This window comes from Uloborus diversus, chromosome 9 (genome assembly GCF_026930045.1).
Source record: "Uloborus diversus isolate 005 chromosome 9, Udiv.v.3.1, whole genome shotgun sequence".
Lineage (NCBI taxonomy): Eukaryota > Metazoa > Arthropoda > Arachnida > Araneae > Uloboridae > Uloborus > Uloborus diversus.
Genome location: NC_072739.1, coordinates 121,007,119 through 121,029,227, shown reverse-complemented (window position 1 = coordinate 121,029,227; position 22,109 = coordinate 121,007,119). Strand labels below are relative to the sequence as shown.

At 30.8% G+C, this 22,109-nt stretch overlaps 1 protein-coding gene across 1 annotated transcript in view; it reads left to right on the top strand.

The window, feature by feature from the left end:
* The window catches only part of LOC129230464 (histone-lysine N-methyltransferase 2C-like), a 176,472-nt gene that overhangs the window by 37,884 nt on the left and 116,479 nt on the right, over window positions 1-22,109 (top strand). Inside the window, 17 exon segments of the mRNA XM_054864865.1 lie at window positions 600-691; window positions 2,222-2,315; window positions 3,127-3,248; window positions 3,378-3,482; window positions 4,784-4,965; window positions 5,389-5,553; window positions 9,089-9,207; window positions 9,905-9,985; window positions 10,156-10,380; window positions 11,146-11,280; window positions 14,001-14,073; window positions 14,240-14,256; window positions 17,268-17,392; window positions 19,492-19,683; window positions 20,007-20,073; window positions 20,216-20,299; window positions 21,342-21,428. Of these exon segments, the coding sequence (XP_054720840.1) occupies window positions 600-691; window positions 2,222-2,315; window positions 3,127-3,248; window positions 3,378-3,482; window positions 4,784-4,965; window positions 5,389-5,553; window positions 9,089-9,207; window positions 9,905-9,985; window positions 10,156-10,380; window positions 11,146-11,280; window positions 14,001-14,073; window positions 14,240-14,256; window positions 17,268-17,392; window positions 19,492-19,683; window positions 20,007-20,073; window positions 20,216-20,299; window positions 21,342-21,428 (1,965 nt within the window).

The window sequence follows — 22,109 nt, the reverse complement described above, 5'->3', positions numbered from 1 at the left end:
AAATATAAAAGCGTTGTTAAGTCTAATGGAATAGAAATTTTATACCGGGGAAAATTAAAATGGTCCTTTGTGCGATCTCATTTTAGCGCAAATGAAGTTTCAGAAGGTTGCCACTTTTTTTCCGTGACTGCGGGGAAATAAAATTTTGTTTTTGTTTTCTGGTAAAAATTTCTCCTTTTGATTGATATTTGGCAATTTATCTTTCTTTTTCCTGTGCTGCCAGCAGAAGATAATGAGGAAAGTTGCGTTTAATTTGTTTAAGAATTTTTGATTTGACGTTTTCTTTCTTTAAGAATGATTGTTTGGACGGGAAATTTAAGTTTTTTTCCCCGCTAATTGAAGCCTGATTGGTGAACATGCGTCACTTGACATAACTTTTATTTTCAAGGCAAAACCCGGCAATGCAGCTAGTTATAAAGATAAAAATAAGTTTTTTGATTGAATTTTTTAAAATCAGTTATGAATAAATCTGATTTTCTTCTCTTACCTTATGTATAAATTATTTAATAGCAAACTTTTGAAGAATGAATCAGTTGATTTTATATATGCTGTTTAATTTTTATGTAATCATTTTTTTAACTGAAATTGAAAATTTTCAGATCCTTACCTCAGCAACTCGCGTGACTCTTTTTTCTCTGGTAATGAAGAATCTGCAGGCTCCAGTGGAGATTCTGATTATTGTATTGAATCTGTAAGTACATTATCAATAAACATTAACAATTATTAAATGCTACAAACTTTTTTAAACTCCACATTTAAATTTCACTAACAACAATTAGAGTTTGAAACCTATACCATAAAGTAAAGGTGTTTTAAACTACAGATATTACTCTTAGTTGATAATATCTTAGTTGATATAGTTGATATACTCTTAGTTGATACAGTTAGATAGTAAAGACTAACCCTTTATTATCCTCAGTCTTTCACACATTCAAGAAATTTTTTCCGACGATGATAAACTGATTGTGGATAAATACACACATTTTACTTTAACTAGTACAAAATCTCTTTCTAGAAATTCCTATTTCTTTCTTACCCCTTCCTTTCAATGACATTAAACCTTCTATGGTCACTGAAACCTGACTACTTAAAAGCTGATTTTGAAATCTACACTACTTGCTGATTTTTAGATCTACACTAATTTCAAGCTTAATCAAGTAACTGGACCAGTCTTATTCAAAAAACATCCCTCTCCTTCCCTATGAATTTTATTTGTAACCTAGCTTGATCTGTGTCACTTAATCTGTTTGCACCATTTACTCGTGTTTGTGTGTATTCCATTTGCAATGATGTGCAATTATTTCTTAGCTTATATGTACATTTTTCGTACATTTTTATCATTTTAGCAAAAGCTTAAATGTGTGAGGGTGTTATCGATCTTTCTAATGCTATTGCATACATTAGTATAGTTTTTTACTTAACTTGCAGATTATCAATGTATTCTTTTATCCATGGTTCATGGGCGCCCATATGCAAAATTGTAAGCGGGGTCCCTGATATTTGAAATGGAAGGACAGACCCATGATTTAGGTGATCAAGGAGTCAACCTCCCCCAACCCCAAATTTTTGGGAAAAAATTGTAATGGTGTGTGTCCCCATTGTTGTTTCCTCCCCCCTATAAAACCCCTATAAAATGCATTCAGTATACACCCTTGACCACACTCCCCCCCTCCTATAAAATTTTGAAAGGAATTGTCTAGGAGAAGCACTTTCCTCATATTTTTTTACTATTCTTGTTTTAAATCAGGAAGAAATGCTTAAAATTTTCAGAAAAGCATAACAATTACATTTTATGCTGCAAGAGGTTTTGTGTTCTAAAAGTTAGTTTTGAAAAATGTTTTTTTTTTCAACATTTCTCAAAATTTAGAAAAGTTCATCATGGCTTTAAAAAACATGTACCATGTTGATAACAGTTGCCTGTTCTTTGTTGTGATGCATTGATTTTTCCGACAAGTTAGTTGTTGGCATTTCACTACAAAAATCTAAAAAAGGCAAAATATTAAAATATTTCCCAAATTAAATTTCTAAATTCCCGTTTGGAATGTCAACGCCTCACTTTTTAGAATACTTGTGCCAAGATTTTAGGACTGAGTATGAGTAGTTGTTCCTTTGAACATTAGCCTTATTCAACGACCTTCATGCAGATAAATTCTTTTGTTATGTTTTATTGAAACACTTGCAGTGTAATTGATTTGCATCTTTTTTTTTTTTTTTCATTTAGACTCCTGGTAAAATTGCTCATAGGAGAACAAGTTCAAATGAATTGAGACAAAAGAAAAAATCAAAACCCAAGTTTAAAAATTATCAAGCAAATGCAATGCCAAATATTACCAGTGCTTTGGTATGTATTAATCCTTTGGTCCATTTTGTGTTGATATTGCATACAAGTAACAGTTAAAAAATGTTTGTATAATGAATTATTCCATCTTAATTTTCCTGTTAATTAATATGTTTTTTGAAATATCTTTTTCCAGTAGTTGCAATCACTTAAATAGAAAACTTGATTTAATGCATTTTATTTTTGATTTGCTTTTAAGGAAAAATTGGAGCTCTCCATGAATGATGTCACTTTTTTTACATATTTGTATTAAATTTTATTGAAAGTTCAAACAACTTCACAATTTCACTTTTACCATGTCATACATTCTAAAAAGTTTCCCCCCTTTCTTTTAACGTTTTAATTTTATTGAAAGTATAAACAACTTCACAATTTGCACTTTTACCATGTCATATATTTTAAAACGTTTTCCCCCTTTCTTTAATCAACTGTACATATAATTATTATAATTTGCACTGTATGTCTGTAATTCTGTCAGTGTTTGAGTTTTAGGTGCTACTCTTATATTTTTGCATGCATTTTTAAAATGTATATACTGTATTTAACATTATATACTATTTCAATCTTTGACTAATGATAGTTTGTTAATTTCTAAAAGCAAATGTTTTTACTCTTTCCAATCAAAACAATCAGAATAATGCTATGTTTTACGGTAATGCTATGAATTACAATTATTTTATCTAAAATTGCAGCAAGAATTAGATGTCTCGCATTTTTGTTAAAACTCTTTTTGCCTTTTTAACGCATCTATTTTTAATCTTCAGATTAAAGTGGTAAACATTAATGGAAATTAATTTTTTCTTTCAAGCAATGTGTTACACACAAGGAATATAAAATTGATGATGATGATCCTACTGAAGACAACAAACTGATTATAACATCTGCAACTGATGAATTCGTAATGTGCCAGGTATTAAACATAGTTGATCTTAAGTGTTAGAAAGGAGTGTAAATATTTTTAAATTGTTGAATAAATGAATGCTTTTTCATTTTTTATGTTACATAAAGTAATTTGAATGCCTTCAAACTGTTTTTACAGGATTTATGTGTTATGTGTGGAAGTTTTGGAAAAGGAGAAGAAGGTCGATTGATTGCTTGTGCACAATGTGGACAATGTTACCATTCATATTGTGCAAGCATTAAGGTAATTAGCTCTTCATTTACAAACAATTGATTTGAAATTGGGCATCAGATTTGACTTCATCCTCTTTTTTATTGAGCATTATAATTTACTATATGTGATACAAATATGTAATATGTCATATTAATTTTTTACATGGGGATTATGATGTAAAATGTAATTTTTTATTTGATTATCTGTTTATTTAAGTTCCCATACACCTTTAGTAAATGTATAATAATAATTTTTGTAAAAAGTCACTCTCCCTCCCAATCTTATATATTTTATTCAGCCATTTTTGCTGTATGAATGGCAAGTGTGTCATAAATGTTTCTCTTTATTTTGCATTATGGTTGTTTTCAGTCTTGATGCTTGCTTCTGTTTTCAAACTTTTTGTATTTAAAAGTTACTCCAAAACATATTTCAAACATTGTTGACTGTTTACAAGAAATGAGTTAAATCATTTGAAAAATGGTCTATATAATGTTGAAGTCCATAAAATGCAAGGCGTCTGGTTCCAAGGTATCTTCCACTGCATTGTTTCCCAATCGGTTGTTCAGGAACCCCTGGGAATTAGGGAGATGCACAAAGGAGTTTTATGATAATAATATTGTAATGGCAAATTTTTATCACAATTTGCCATTTATCACAAGAAATTTAAAAGTAATTTTTCAATGCTTATTTTATTGACTTCTGCTTTACATGTTTCTAATTTTTCTGTCTTAAAAATAAATAAATTTTTCCCATTAAATCAACTTGTTTTTGAACGAGAATTTTCAACATATATTTACCTGAAAGGTAAATACAGAAGCAGATCAAATGTATAATCTGATGTAGAACTTTTGTCAGTTATGGAGCCAGACTTTAAACTTTTTTGCTCTATAGCTGTTCCATTAAGAGTTTTCTCAAGCTAGTGTACGCTTACAAAGAATTTGTTAGTTAGTTGAAACAATTTTGGTTTCCATTTCTTATCCATGTTTTTATTTATATGTTTTGCTGTTATAATTAGTGTATTTTTATAATCAATACTGTATTATGAAAAAGCCCCATTCCCAAATTTTATAATTTTCTTATTTGAAATTACCATTACGGTACAAGATGTTTGCAATTTCTTTCGGATTTTGGAAGGGGTTTATAAAAGAAAAGAGGTTGAAAACCACTGTTCTATGGTTACAGATTTCCAGATAAATGAGTTCTGCTCAAAAAGAAAAAAAGAAAAAGATGTAAAACCATGATGTTTTAAGAGTCCAACAATTTTCTCAGTGTCTAATTCATTGCAAATTCTTAATGTTATTTGCATAAAAATATGTTAATTCATCTTCTAGGTAACAACAGTTGTACTGAAGAAAGGATGGCGTTGTCTCGATTGTACTGTGTGTGAAGGATGTGGTCAACCTCATGATGAAGGCAGATTATTATTGTGTGATGAGTGTGATATAAGTTTTCATATTTATTGTTTGGATCCACCTCTTCAGGAAGTGCCGCAGGGTAATTGGAAGTGCAGATGGTGAGTGAAAGTCTATTTTTTATGCCCTTTAATTAAATAAAGTGAAAAATGTTACGAATTTTGTCCTTTTTTAGATTGAAAATGTGAACTGAATGGAAAAAATGCTCTTTCGATCTGTTTTACCCCACTTACCTTTTGAAAATATTTCTTTATTGAAAGTGTACAGCAATCTTATTTATTTATTTAATTTTTCATGTAAAAATTCAAAATAGATTCATTAAAATATAACTAAAGGTGTAAAATCATCTGATACATAAGTCCCTTTCTTTTCTAGAAGTAAATTTGATTTTAGTTGTTTGCATATATTATTATAGTGCATAAAGTTGTATATCACTGTTTCATATGTTCTAATTTTTAAAGTTTTCTCAAAGTTAATTTTTTTTTCCTAAATATTTCACACCTTTCTAATTTATTCATTTGTAGGTGTGTTATGTGCACACGATGTGGTTCCAAATCACCTGGTCTTAACTGCGATTGGCAATTAAACTATACACTTTGTGGTCCGTGTGCCAGCTTCACAATTTGCTGCATGTGTCAGCAACATTATGATGAAAATGATTTAATTATTCAGTGTAGCAGATGTGAAAGGTAATATAATATCAGTGTTACGAGCATTTTGAAATAATTATATATCATGAATTCTTTCAACCCTCATAAGTGTGATTTTCATGTAAATCTTTTGTGAGCCTATTTCAGTTTGAACATGTTGGTGCTCATGGGATACTCCTTTTTTTCTTTCAATTGCTTGATTATCAGTTTGAAGTTTTTAAAGGGTGACTTTTAAAAAAAAAGATGTTATTAAGTTAACAGATTTAAAATAAATAAGTGAAAAATGATGTAGCCAGAATTCCCATTAGGGAAAAGCAAGCATAGGCGCAACAAGTTTGGGGGTATCTTAGTTGTTATTCCCCCCCTCCTCTCCTCCCCCAGTGCTGGATCTTCAATTTTTTGGAAACAAGTCAAAGACTTGAATCTGCCACCCATGCCCATCTTCCTTCAAGCTCCTGTATTATTTTTAATTTTTTTTATGATTATATTGTGAATTTATAAAACATAAGACAAGTTTAATATTGAAAAATTCTTGATTTGCAATTTATTTATTTGAAGGAAAGATAGATTCCAAAAATCCCCTAAATCAGTTTTAGACTTTTTGGTAACATCAGAGGAATGACGGAGATAGTTGGACCAGGGAATTTTCCCGTGAAGTTTTTCCTAATTGAAATCTTACAAACGTAGTTTTAATCCATCTTTGGTGTTGTTAGAGATGGTCGGGGCAAAGGTTTCCGGGGTACAAATTCAGATAAAAAATATTGATTTGCAATGTTTGGCAATTTTAGTTTTGGTAAGGGAAAAGTAGGTGCCGGGTCGGGTCCTTTTTCTTTTTCAAAATTGAAGTCAATTTTGGGTTATCTTTGATGGGTAGGGCTTCTTTGCCGAAATTTTCCGAAACTGAAGCTTTAAAAATGCAATTTCAGTCTTTCTTTTGTAATTGACGAAGTTAAGCAACTGGAGAATATTCAGAAGCTCTCTCTGGAAAATTTTCGAAATTGCAGTCCTAAAAATGCATTTTTGGACAATAGGAGAAAGGGGTTCTGACTCCGGAAATGGTTTGATATTGAAATCCCCTAAAAACGTCAGTTTGGGCTATTTTTTGTCAAGTGAGAAAAAAAGCACAGGGTGGCGACAGATCAGGGAAATCAGAGAAAAGTCAGGAAACTTTATCATTCAGGGAAAAATCAGGGACATATCAGGGAATTTTGAAAAAACAACAACAATTCAGGGAAAATTGATGAAATGAAGAAAAAAAATTATTCTTTGCAGAATGAAGTATTTTTATTCCCTACGAGTTTTTCACCAACTATTTGTTTTAAAAAAGTAAAATAAATGCGGTATGATTATACACAGCCCCATATTTGTGCATCTATTTTCATCAAGGTCAAAGTATTCAATCTAATATGAGCTTCCTAAGATTGCTTCTGTGTCTGTAAAGTTGTTCATTTTAGCTAGCTTGAATTTTCCTTCTAAGCATTCCATGCTACGTAAAATAAACAACCCTACAGGCAAAGAGGAAGTCATCATTATTGACTTTGCTGCCTTGCCTTTACTCATTGTCTTGAAGCATTTAGCATACTGTTCAATTTGAAGATAAATCTTTATTTTTTTAATAAGGCTGATAAAATCTTAAAATGTTTTCACTTGGCATTTTTAATTTAATAGCTAAAATTAAATTTTGACTGAAAATGATTTTTTTTGCTATGGTATTATTCGCTGCTGTCACTTCAGATTATACGACGTTTTTTTTCTTTTTTCAGGCTTTAAAACTCTTTTATCTTAAAACCATATACATATATACTTTGAAATTAATTATTGTTTTTGCATTTCAATATTGTTCGTTACTAAAGTAATCTATGATTTTTTTTCGACAACTAATGAAATCATTTGAAATTGAGTTGGTTACATTAAATAAATATTTTTATTTTTTTTTAACAGTTAAAATGCCCTATTCATTCATTAAAACCTAAGTTTTTGACTAGAGAATAGCTCAATATGACTGGTTGTTGAAAGATTTTAATTTGTTTTACATAAATATTTCTATTAATGATTTACGTAAGTAAAACTACATTACTTATGTACTTTAACTATCACTTATCATTCTTGCAGCAACAATTATACTGCTTGAAAATTCAGTTCAAGATTATTTCCATTTAAAATTTTTAGTTGCATCATGATTAGATATGTCTTTAAGAGTGGTTTTGATAATTTTTAAAATTCTTATGTTAACTGGTTCCTGGAAGTAAAGTATTTGTTTTAGATTTCCTATAAGATTTCTGTGCCGAAAATTTAATGTACTGTTTTTGCCAAAAAAAGGAGCATCTTTTCAATATATATTTTTTATTTATAGCTTAAACCGTTTTAAACACTGCATTTCATTTAATATGCTATGCTTTTCAGGTAGGGCAAAGAAAAAAAACCATTATCATTGGTAACGTTAATCAGGATTCAAATTTATTGAACTTAATCAGGGAAATCAGGGAAAAGTCAGGGAACTTTTTTTCCCAGTTCCTGTCGCCACCCTGAAGCAGTTAAGCGATTTTCCCCCAGAAATCTTTTGAAATTGAAATCTTAAAAATGCAATTTTAAAAACACTGTGGTGACAAAGGAAGTAGCGTTGGGGTCAGAGGTTCTAATCTGGGGAGGGTCAGTTACCCCGCTCTTCACCCCCTCTACGCCCATAGCTGTAAATTTGATGTCTCTTTTAAGCCTGTAAAGTAAACTATACTAAATGCAGTTTTAAGTATAGCTTTCTTAAAACCAGTGATGTTCCCATCAATTTTTCTGAGGGTATACGCACAGTAATTAGTTATGCACAATATGTGTGTCAATCATATACATAAATGTCATAATGTGAACATTTTTGAAGCTTGAGGGTATACACTATGTGTCTAAAAAATGTTTGAGAGCATACAGCGTATTAGGATGTCCCCTATGGGAACATCACTGCTTAAAACTGCATTAGTTCTCTTCTAATGCAGTTTTAAGTAAGCTATACTTAAAACTGCATTAGTTAATCTGTCTGTTTAAAAACCGTTTTGCTTCATTGCTTAGTTAAAACGTCATCTTTTTACAAACCTAATTTTTTTCAATAAGACTGCAGCATGTAATCATGTTTGACTACCAAGCTAACCAACCATGGTGTTATTTTGATTAGCTATTCTGAGTTGAATCAGTGAGTTATCACTCCAAGATGTATAAAATGAGTACAAAGTTTGCTTGTGTAGTTAACCTCTGATTTAGTGTAAAATTAGACATTCACACTATGTAATTGCTATTTGACACTCCTGACCTAAAGGTTATGGAATGAGCATTGCTTGATCTGCCACTTAATGTGGAAGTACATAGAGATAATTATGCTCCATTTTAGAACTGTAATTACCTTTCTTTTAAGGGAAGTATTTTCAATATTGACTTTAGCACTCTTTCTGATCTTATTGATTCATTTGCTTCTGTTTTTGAATTTCATATAATTTTAATATTATGAAAAGTTTAGAAAATGTATCTATTACACCCACATTTGTGATTGTTTTAATACTATTCTGATTTTAAAATATTTAAATTATTATAGGTGGTTACATGGAATTTGTGATCAGATTGAGTCGGAGAATCATGCTGAAAAATGTGCTGAGTATGGTTATTTATGTGCACTTTGCAGACCCCCAGATGAGTTACCTCCACATCTACTGCGTAAGTCTACTGCTATTAAAATTTATATAAAGATATATAAGAAATTTTTGTGACTTTTATGCTCACTTTAGTAAATTTACAAGTATTGAAATGTCGCAGCTAAACAACATGATCATTGTTAGATAATCCACAAAGACCTATAGTGAAATATTTTTTTTTTTTGTGCATTACTCATATTGATTTTGCTTTGTAGCTAGAATGTTGGTTGAAGTTAACAAAAATAATAAGTATTGGAAGTTTCAACTAGTTATAACCTTTTGCTTTTCAAATTGCTAGAACAAAGCTTTTCTTGGTGTATCATCCTTGAACTTGAGTATCTCTGCCTAAAACTGACACTTTTCTAATGTCTGTTTTATAATTTTAAAGTTTTGATCAGTATTTTTAAGTTTATACTACAATTAAATTTCATGTTACCTACTACTTTTTTTCATAAGTGACTTGTTTATTCATTTTTAAAAGCTATGTTTTTATTTATTTATTTATTTTTTTTTGGGGAGGGGGAGTTGAGCATACAGAGCTCTAACTTTGAACCATATATTAACCTTTTAAAAGATTTTGAGTGAAGTTCTGCAAGTTTCTTACTTAGATGGGACAGTCATTCCATTAAATTTCTCAAATATTTACTTTATGTAGAAACTTAAGCTAACACAATAATGTAAATATTTTTAACTCATTGTTTTTTCTTTTGGAGCAGCAGCACCTCCAAGGACTCCCACACCTGAAGTAGAACCAATTCCTGAAAAACATTCTTCTCCAGTAGCCAAAGTCAAAGAACCTGGTAAGTATAAATTATTGATAATTTGAAAAAGAAAAAAATAAAACCTTCTTTATAATTCAAAATTTGTTGGAAGTATACTGTAATAAATTTTCTTCATCAAACTGTTTTGTTGCAGTAACTTTCTTGCTTATTTTATCAGTTATTACTAATTTATAATATGTTCATTTCAGAGCCTCCACCAGTGAAATCTAAACATCCGGTACAGTTTTACTTAGACGGTGTTTATTTGTCTGAGAGTGGAATGAGTTACATCAAATCTCTAGTTCCAGAACAACCAAAAAAGATTCCAAGGCCGAGAAAATTGAAGGGCCTTTTGGGTTTAGGAAGTTCCCTAGAAGGGAAATCCCTTTCAACGCAGCTAGGAGACAAAAATGAAGAAGCAATGTCCGTTGCAGGTACAAATTGATGTTAAGCATGTTCAAGTCAATTCAAGTTTTGTTAAACATTTTTATTTGTAAAGTACCTTTGCTTGGGTTATATTTTTAGAGAATTTGAATCTTTTTCTCTAAAATATTTAGCTGTTTCAAAGTTGCATACAATCATTGATCCAAGGGGCCGGTTGGAGGAGGGTGGCATCATTTTCTTTTAAGCAACTAAAAATAGCCTGAAACTGTTTTGGTAACTTCTATTCAAAGAAATTAAGGCCCTCCTATTGTGCCTAAATATTATTATTATCACCCCTCGCTGCCATGCTTTGTGAACTCATAATATTGAGACCTTCAAAAATAGCAGGAAAAAAAAAAATCAAGTTACTAAGGTCCCTATCAAAATTAAGCAAAATCTCTTAGCTATACTTAAAATAGTCTGTTAATATGTCATTTTACTGGAAATATGACACTAGCCTAATTTGAGTCAAATCAAAATGAAAATCTGTTTTTCAACTGTGTTTTAAACTCAAAATTTCTTGATAAAATTTGTCACTGTTCACTTTCATTAGTGCATTCATTATCTTAACTACCTTATTTACAGCTATGAAAAACTTTTAAACTGCTACAAAAGTTGTATTATGTAACTAGTATTCAATGCCATTCTAGTCTTTAAAAGATCCTTAATTTTTATGCTTGGAATTGAATTTGAATCATGTGGTCTGCTGACTTTAAGGTGTGTATCTATATTTCATTTACCTTTTGTTTATTTATGTTTAGAAGAAATCAAACCAGAGCCCATTAGCATGGAGGAAAGTCTTAAAGCTTATGATTTTGAAGAAGGGAAACTAGTTATTGATGGTTCCGGTGATATGGCCACAGATGCTACAGGTGAAAAGAAGAAAAGGCCAAGGAAACTTCAAAAACTAGGTGATAAGAAATAATCTTGTTTTTATTCTTAATTGATATCCTTTGTAAAGTATTGTATAAAAAAATATGCTTGCATAAAAAATATGTTTACTTCTTCAATTTAGTTTATTTTTAATATTTAATTATGGAATTTATAGTGGCTGAAATTTTTGTAATAACTGAGCTCTGTTTTTTTTTTTTTGGGGGGGGGGGGGTTCTCATAGGTTTGTAAACACTCATGGGGGAGGGGTGTGTGTGTGCTTGATTTTAACAGTTTTTTTTTAATGAAAGCATTAACATTTTCAAAATAGTAAAATACTTGCACAATTCTTATATTTGAGAGAAGTGACTTTCACTTCACATTTATAATAACTATATTTTTGGTTTACATAAGAGCAATGTACTGTATTTTTAAATAATTGTGAGAGAGAGATATATTTTAGGTCATGAAATAAAAGTTAGTTCATATTAAAACGGGCTTTTTAGGTCTGGATGTAAATCATGTTTGCAATAGAGTTTGATCCTTCATCTTAACTGCGCTGAAGTTGGTTTTTAAATCAGTTATTTTTTTAGATTCATAGAGTTCTTTTACGTTTTAACCATTTGTATTAAGGCAAAATTGTTATCTTTCACAACATTGTTTCTCTTGTTCAACTATGACTAAATGTTCCAAAATATGTACTAAATATTCATGGGTGCAAGACCTTCCGTCTCAGGACGGATTTCCGTCTTGGACAAAATTTCGGAGACGGAGGGCGAGATGGAAAGAAATTCAATGACTTTCTTTCAGTTTTTCCTTAAAAAAGAAAAATTGAGTGTTTGAAAAATATGCTTTAATATTACTCGACCGTTCCATAACCACGAACTTACATCGACATTCTTTCGATTTTCCGCCATGGGCTTGTTTTGTTTGCAACGTGCTTATGGAGGAGTGACTTTTAGACTTGCACTGTTTGCCATTTTTTATGTATAGCTCTGTTATTTCCAACTCACTGCATTGCAGACTGCGGACTTGCTCGCTATTCTCCCTGAATTTTCGAAATAATCGTCTGTAATTGAAAATTTAGCCTTTTTTCTTGCTATTTTTGATCATCTTTTCGTTTTCTTTTTTTTTTCATTTGTGTTTTTTTTGCAAACTTTACACGCATAAATGAAAATTATGTGCGCTCTAAAAATGTGTTAGAGTTGAATCTGAATCACCGATTGAGTGATTGCTGACGAGATGAAATGTTTACGCCACACCAAAGGGCGTTCACATACCAGAAAATTTTTCCATGCTGAAGTATTGAAATGCTATTTTGGCTATTTTTGAGTAAGTTAAGAGTTAAGGAATCAGGAGTCTTTCTCGAAACATTTTCTAAATTGAAGTCTTAAAACTTTAGGTTGTTTTTGGCGATGTGGGGAGGGGAGTAGCTCTTTCAATAGAAAAATACATCTTAAACATAAACTTACACTGCCTTTAGTAAACACAGTGAGGGGGGGGGGGGGTATTTCGCCTCCCAGCCCAAAATATTTCCGTTTCTGAAATTTAAAGAGCTCTGTTTTGGGCTATTTTTGGATGACTTAAGGAGGAACGGTGTTGGAGGCTTCTTTCAAAAAGTTTCAAAAATTAAAGTATTAAAACTTTTAGGCGGTCATAAGTCATGTTTATAGGTAAGGGGATATTATTCCAAGAAAAAAATTTAGAAATGATTAAAAATTAAAATTTTGGACATTTATGGTGAACTTAGAGGAAGGGGTTCGGGAGTTCTCTTCCGAAAGTTTTCTAATGCTGAAATATTTAAAACGCCACTTTAGGTTATATTTGAGTGCCTTAAGAGGGATGTGATTCGGGGGCCCTGCCTAGGGTACGGATTCAGTTCCCCTATTTCTTTTTTTAATTAATGAATATTGGAATGTGTACCTCGTTTAAAAAAATATATATACTTCACTGAAATGGTTTTTTATTGCTAATTTTACCACCCACTATCTTATAAAAGAATTCTTTTTCAAATGAAGACTGTGTAGGAGAATGATGTTAGTTCATTATTATTAGTTGCCCATACTCTTCCCCCACTTTTCTTTTTTTTTCTAGTTTGCTGCGCTACCTTGGGTAGACTTTCCGATCAGAACTGATTTATGTTGCAGAAGTGAAAATTCTATGTCCAAAGTGATTTTATTGCTGCAATAAAAATGTTTACGATCGGCAAAAATCTAATTGCGGGGAGCTGTGAACGCTTTTACCCCTAACATTATCCAACATCGTCTAAAATTGCGTTTTTTGAACTTCAATTTCGAAATATTGCCGAAGGAGGGTTCCTGAACTCCATCCTTTAATCATGCATATGAAAAGTGTATGAACGTTATGAAAGATGGAGTACAATTTCGTTTTTAAAGCTTCAGTTTCAGGGAGACCCCAGAGCTCCACCCCCTTTTTCTCTAATATTTTTGAAGGTCGCCCAATAATTTCCCCTTAAGCATGATGGGGGGGGGGGGGGGATTTTCTGTCTTGGAACACATCACCAAACTTGCACCCATATAAATATTTAATTGTGCCAAATAAATCAACATGTAGAAAAAATCCAGTTTTTTTTTTTTTGTGAAGTGATTAGGATTTGCCATATTTTTGTTTTACTGAGTAATAATGTGTCATTTTTTTTTGCTTTTATTTATGTTAGTGGTTTGCTTTTGTATGCGTTTTTAAATGTATTTTTAAGAATTTGTTGTCCATTATTTCATTGATATATTTGGTCTTTTTTTAGGCATTGGTGGGTTTTGCATTAAGCCTCAACGTCGATCAACTTCCATGAAAGATTCTAGTATGGAACAAGGTGTGTAGATTTGATACATCATGCAAAAATTTAACTTAGTTGTATGACAATTGAAACTGATCATCTCGCATATTGAGTACTTTTGCATGAAAATATTTATATCATTTATACTCGAAGCATTAGTTGCAACATTGAGTTCTTTTGGCTTACTTTTAGCGGGGTTCCTCAAGGATCAGTGTTAGGGCCTGTTTTGTTCATTGTCTTTATGAACGATATTCACAAAAATATTTCTGGGAACATGAATTGTTTTGCTGATGATGTCAAAGTTATGGGGACTGTAGAAAATGAAGAACAAGCAAATCAGCTGCCAAGAGGATCTAGATCATATTACGGAGTGGGCTGATAAATGGGGTATGGCTGTTAATGTTGGGAAATGTCAAGTGCTACATTTAGGGCATGGAAATAAGTGTACAAGTTATTATTTGCAAGGTTCAGTCATTAGTCAGGCAGACAAAGTTACTGATCTGGGGGTCCTAATAAGTCAGGATTTAAAGTTTAGCCAACAGTGCAGCATTGCTAGCAACAAAGCCAATAAGATGCTTGGGTTTATCAATAGATCTATTTCAAATAAATCTAAAGAAGTTCTTCTGCCCTTATATAGAAGTTTGGTAAGACCCCATTTGGAGTATGCTGTTCAGTTTTGGTCTCCTTATCTTAAGAAAGACATTAATGTATTGGAAAGGGTTCAAAGGCGGGCTACAAGGCTAATAAGTGGACTTTCCCACTTAGATTATGATTCCAGGCTTAGAAGGCTAAAAATGTACAGTCTTGAGCAAAGAAGAGACCGAGGGGACATGATTCAGCTGTTTAAATTTATTAAAGTGAAAGATGTTAGGGGGCTAAAGTTTAGCACCGAAAACGGGACAAGGGGTCATTGTTTTAAGCTATTTAAATCTCAGGCTAACATGGATATTAGGAAAAATTATTATTTTAGCAAGGTAGTGGAACCTTGGAACAGCTTACCGGAAGAGGTGGTAATGAGCAAAGGAGTAGACAGTTTTAAGAGGGCCATTGATCTTCACTGGGGATTGTAAATTGACTAGGACCAGTCTAGCTGGGCCCAGAGCCTGTTGCTGGTCGTCACTTTTGTAATTGTATTTGTATTTAGTTAGTATTCACTCTGTCACCAGCATCAATGCTAGGGGGTGGGGATCAATCCCAGAACCCTTTTTAGAAGTCATATTGTCAATTTTAGAGTGATGTTATATGTGATTGCTAGGATTACTCTGACCCCCCCCCCCCCAAACACACACAAAAAGGTAGATTCTGGCTGCACTAAAGATTTATTCCATATAATCTTCATGAATGGAAGTGGAAAAGTTCATTTGTTCTTCAGTATGAAAAAAAACAGCTTTTATCTAAAAGGTTTTTTTTTTTTTTTTTAATTTTAATATACCTTTTAATTCAAGTCTTTCATATTGTATAGTATGTTTTAAAATTTTTCTTAAGCATATATGTAAATAACATAATTGCAAATCGATTTCCACAGTGTAAGTAGGTAGTTTAAAATACATGAAATCGAGTAAACTTCTTGCTAACTTTTTAGATTCACAATGATTAATTTAGTTTTTTTTTTAGTTATTTAGTTTTGTTGTACATGGTTTCAATTGCAACCTATATTAAATCATAAATAAATCCAGGAAAATGTCTATTAAAATGTTACTTATTGGACAATGAAAAGAAATTACAGTCTATATTGCTTGATATATATGCAAAAAAAAAAAAAAAAAACTTTTTGCTAAGTTATTGATTTTTATGTTTGCATCTTTAAGTACAAAGCCTACATTGAATAACAAAGTTTTTATTGCGGTTTTAATTTTACAAAATAAATGCCCCCTCCCTCCATGAATGATTGTACCAACTTAAGAAATGCAAAACTCCCATCTGTATATAAAAATACAAAAGTGAGTACAGTGCTCGCCACTAATAAAATCACTGGATTATAAAATCAGCCGCTTTATAGAATCAAATCTGGAAGAACAGAATCATTTCTATATCAAAACATGTTAGGTTTATCCTTTAATTAAATCATCCTCGCCGTTTTATAAAATCAAACTTTAGGAGAGCATATGTTAATTCTTCTCTGAATAGAACCAGGATTTTATTTTTTTTTCAAGGATTTAAAACATTGCAGCACTAACAAAATAGCAAATTCCACATAAACAAAAACGAAAAAAAAAGAAAAAAAGGTGAAGGTTGTATGTTTTTTTTTTGGGGGGGGGGGGGGAGTTGAATGAAAAAAAAAAAAAGAAAAAGAATGAAGCAGTCTCAAGAGAATTGTTTCAGAGCCATATATTTAGTTGGTGCTGCCTGTTTCTACTTCGCAGAACTGTTTCGAAATGCAGCCCTGCTCACTCACAACTGAGTCAATCAGTTCGTGCTCATTCAGCTATCTACAGGAGTTGACAGTTCATTTTTACAATTTAGTTAAAATTGCTAGCTAGCAAGTCGTGGCGACTTGAGTGTGAAAGATTAATTCAAAATTTTGAATTAGTATGACAAGCTTCCTAAATGTAGTTAGTGTGATGCTGCAATTAAATTAGGGATTTCTCAATCTTTACTTTCAAATTCTCTTATTCAAACAACAATAAGTCAATATTTTAAGACCCTTGAGAAATTTTAAAAATGTACTTTATATAAGTTAAAATGTCAACTGTATTTTGCAACTGAATAAAATAATACACTACAACAAGACTAAAAATAAAATACAACTAATCGTAATTTATTTCTTTTTTAAAGTGTTTATACTTAAAAACTTTTGATTTTTTTCAGTGCATCAGTGCCGGTTTATAAAATCAGCCGCTTTATAAAATCAAATGTCCTCAGAACGAATGATTTTAATAAGCGGTGGGCACTGTACCAGCAAGTCTGTAAGTCCAGTTAGAGTGGTCATTGATGATTAAATGGATCAATAAACCAACATTTTGATGCTCAAAAATTGCAAGTTGCTGCATATAAATTATTTGCAGTTTTTGTGCATTAAAACATTGGTTGATTGATTAATTTATTTTTCAAGCACCAAGGTATTTATTCATTATTCGTTATTATGTCCTAGATGATGTTCAAGTTTAAATTAGCAAAAAGAAAAAAAAACTTTTCTTTTTCAAGGAATTTGAAAAACAAATTAATTTTTCTTTACTTTAGGAGAAATTTCTGGCTCACAACCTTCCGAATCTCTCTTTTCATTATCAAATGAAGCATCTGTTCCCTTGCCTGTTCCAACTGCTGAAAGTTTGGAGATTGGTGGTATTGATAAGCCTAAAAGAAAGAGAAAACCAAAGAAGAAAACTCATCTAGATGAAAGCTTTCCTGGCTATTTGAGGGTAAGAAATACTTCCTAATGGATAAATGCCTCTAAAGGTTCTATGAAAGGATTCTGTGCCAAGTGAAAAACATTGTGAATAATTTATTTAGTGTGCATATTTTGAAAATACGTTGCAACTAACTACTGTTTTTTTGTGACATAGCAACTTTTCTAAATATTCAATAAAAATGGGACTGGGGAACAGGGTGTTTGCAGATCACAAAATCATGAATAAGTCGAATTTGAAAGTTGTTCTCAAAAGCATAAAAAATTATAATAGGTCATTAAACTTTTTGATCGAATTATTTGAAAACTTTTCATTTGCTTTGAATATTTGATCTTTTCCTGTAAGTCTCAACAGTACCTTCAAATATTTGGGATCACAATGCAGTGTTTCATGTTTGTTCTCCTAAATCTTTTTATTAATTTATTTTTCCCTTTAAAACTGAAAAAAAAAAAAAAAAATATTTTGAATGTACAGCAATTGCCACTTATAAAGCAGCCTGTTTTTAGAATCAAATCTGTATGAACAGAATCATTGCAATGTCAAAGCAATCCTTCAATAAAATCATTATCGATGTTTTATTAAATGAAGCTTTTTGAGAGTCGTACTAAAATATGTTAGAAATGATAAAGACAGTTGTAATGAGTTGAAAATCGCAACAGACAAAATATAATTTCAAATTTATGTCTCACCAAAAAGAAAGAAGGAATGGGTCTCGGAAGATGAGCAAATCGCAGCGTCAAATTTAACCTTTTCAATAATAGACGTCAGAATAGCACTTGATATTACACACTGTGCTTTAGAGCAAAGAAACGATGTAATGTTGAAAGTTACAAAAATCTTAACAAACTGTCAAACGTTATTGAATTTTTATTTTTAAATTCTGTTTATCAAACAACACTACGCCAGTATTTTAAAACTCTTGTGAAAAAAAAATATGTACTTCACGTTTAGTTAAAATGTCAACTGTATTTTGAAGCATTTAAAATAAAAGTAAATGAATTAATCCATCTCTTTTTATGAGTATTGAAACTTTCAAAACTTCTTTTTTTTTAAGTGTAGGAATGCTGGTTTATAAAGTCAGCCGCTTTGTAAATTCAAATGTCCTCAGAACAAATGTGATTTTAACAATTGGCAGGGACTTTATCATCTCAACATGAAAGCCTATGTTTGCAATTCCGTAAATATGTGTAGTTTCAGATTTGTTTATGCACCATACAGAACTAAAAGTTCATACCATAACTGAATCATAAAAGATATTCGGTCTAAATAAATGTTTAAATTTTTTCGTCTCTTCTTGAATTTTGTACAGGCTCCGACTTGCTTTTTTTTTGCAAAGGGGGAGGGAGGAGGGATCTTCAAGAAATGTTTTAGATTTTTGTAACTTGAAAATGCTGTTTTACATATTTTCTAATGTGTAAGGCAAATGCAGCCAACCTGAGGTTCAGAAACTTATATCTCACTCATTTATGATTCAGTTGGCTCCAAATATTGTACAATCATCAAATTACTCATAAAAAATAAGAAATCAATTGTTCTGTGTAAAAATTTAAAAAAAAATTATGTTTTTTAAAATTTTTTTTGTTAAAAATCGTAAATTGGCTTTATTAGGTTGTTTTTATTAACCGTTGTTTAATTTACTAGTTGTACTAGTTGATGCCCATTATAAACTAAATTCAAAAATGAGATTTTTTTTCCCTTTGTCAGTTTGTTTCCAGAGCTTTTAATTTTAGCATATTGAGGAATATTTTTTCTCAAATTTATTATTTTGTAAATATTATTGTATTTCTTGAAAAACACTATCCCATAGGTGAGGAACTTCAGATTGCATTGCCACATGTGACTGCATGTGTTTATGCACTCACGTGGGATTCTTCAGTTTCTTAACCCCCTTGTGGTTCGCCAGTCCCAGAAGTACATGTTAAATGGAGGAGATATCTCGTCATTAACTGCAAGGTGGTTAAGTGACTTTACCAGTCATTTGAAAATTCGACGAATATGATGATGATCAAGTTGTAGTTCAGAAATATGTTCAAACAAGTATTTGGTTATGTGGTGGAACCTTAGTGTTATTAAATTTAATAGTTTAAAACAAGAATTTGGATTTATTACAGGATGCTTTTTTTGGAAAAGAACTTTTAATGTCATGCAAAAAACTAGGAAGATCGACAGAAATTCATGATTCCCATGAAGCACCCGGTGAAAATAATGTATCAGCTAATAAAAATCCTCTAGAAGATAAAGCAAAGGTCATGCAGTCCATTCAAGATTCTAATGCTAATCTCTCAGCTGATGTAAAGCCTCATGTAAGTTTTATGAGCTTTTTAAAATTTAAGATGTTATGTTTAAGGTGACTGGAATTTTGTTTAAAACAATTATAATTGTTCATAAACAATTGTGTTATTACTTTTAATCAAAGTTGCATACCAGCACTAATGTATAACACAAATAAGTCTCAAGATTAAAAAAAAATAAAACCTAAAAAAATGAAGTAAATTTTATTTTGTTTCTATGTCTGCAATATTTTTGTCATATGTAATTTTTATTTAAAATGTTTATGCATTTTTTCTTGCAGAGAGAAATTTTTCATTTGTAAAATTAATAATTGCAGATATTTTTACTACTTTAGGATATGAAAGAATTTCTGGCAACAGGTGGAGTTAACACTAAAGATACAACTCCTGCAAATATTACTTGTATGTATTTTTATTGTGTCTTTAAAGCAAAAAAATTGATTTCTTTTCTATATAATAATTTGATAACACTGAAAATTAATGAATGTTCAACATGTAAGTGAGTAACCAATCCTAATTTTTTTTAATATATTTTTATTTTTAGACAAAAGCATTATTAAATCTGAAATTAAAAGTATTAAAGAAGAACATTTATCTGCTTCTAATTTTAATGTGCATGATATTTCTGGTAAGTACATTTTTTAAAAATCTATATTCTGCAAGTACAGACTATATTTAAGTTAGTATTCATCAATATCTGTTTTCCAGATCCAGTTCTTTCTTAAATAGAGTTAAAGAATTTTTTTTTATTTTTTAAAATTTGTTTTGTAAATCCAAACTTGAAATTTCTGAGGTAGAAATTTTTTTTAAATGAATTTTTTATTGATATTTGTATTTTATTTATTTATTATTTTTTTTTTTTTTGATGGTGAATTTAATAGTTATTCCAAGCTTATAGATTTTAAAAATAAAATTATTGCTATCAGGGTACCCCCCTCCCCCCACCCTCCCAAATTTCGACCTCTTCTCCATAACTTCCTATTGATGTAAATGTCACCCAAACTTTCATCTAAATATTAAAATTCCCCAAAAAAGTGTTTTCAGTTATTAGAATTTCGATAAAAATCCCTACTCTGAAATGGTGATGATCGCAGAAACGAAACCTTTTTATACATGAGTATGATGATTGGATATGTCTGATTATTTCTGAGACATTTTGATTTCATTTTCTTTTTATTTCCCAAAAAATGTGCTAAAAAATGTTCCAAATTTTTACCACACTTCTTAAATTTTTACTTTTTGCAAGATATGTTGATTATCATTGGAAAATAAATTAAACTTATACCTTTTTTAAAAACATTTTGTTATCTTAAAATTGTATATTTCAGATCCTATACCTGCTTAGTTCAAGAATCCCTACTTGAAATTTTAAAAATCCCTTTTTCACTCAAACTTTGTCATGAAATTTATTCATGCAATGTTTGCTGAATGTTATGCATCAAACTCCTTAATTTTCATAGTTCAATATTAGCCACTATGTTGTTATTATTATTGTAGAGGGTCAGGAAAAAGTAAAAAGTGTTGTTAGTAGTTTTAATTTTTTACTGAGAATTAGCAAGGTATTGAGAAATAGCTGTGTACCTTTTTTGCTGTTAAGAAATGACTTTTTATTTCTGAATGAGATTTTTGTGGTTGTTGTGACTTTATGTCAAGAAAAATAACTTTTACAGGTTTACCTCAAATGGATAGTAAAGATGTTGACGATGTTTTCCAAGGAGTTTTACGAGATCAAAGAATGCCAAATCCCGTGCAATTTCGTAAGTGAAATGCATCATTTTATTTTGTTTCTTTTCAAATAAAAAAAGGTTAAGCCTTGAAAGATTTTCTTTATGAGTATAAAAAAGCAGAACTTGTGAAATTTAAAATTTTCAAGTTTATTTCTGCGGTTTGAGTTAAAAAGTGAGTGATTTCAATCATTGATAGCCTGGGTAAGAGTTTACTAATAATATGCTACATTTATAACATAAAATAAAATAACCTTAAATTTTTTCATTACATTTACCTATTGATCAAATTATTTTGTACTATTACTATGAGTGCACTTTATTTAATTATTAAAAAATCAAGCTTTGTTCCAACTGCAAATTAAGTCTGCTTGCTGCTTCCCCTTCACAAAATTTTGTGTCGTAAACCTACCCCTTCACAAAATTATATATCCTAATATATGTTGTTTCACTTTTCTTTTTTTAAACTTTTATTTTAAAAGAATTGCCCTTTTTATCTCATTAAGCTTGCCTGGAAACAATATACACTCAGGAACATTGAAAATGGCTCCCCAAGATGGAAGCATTGGATTGAAGTGAAATTTAATGTACATAATGATACAGATGGGAGATACATTTGATCCCAAAATCTAGACAATTAAACAAATACAGGTTAAGAAATGAGGTAAACACCATACTACTCCAATAGCGTGTTGGACCACTTTTTGCTGCAAT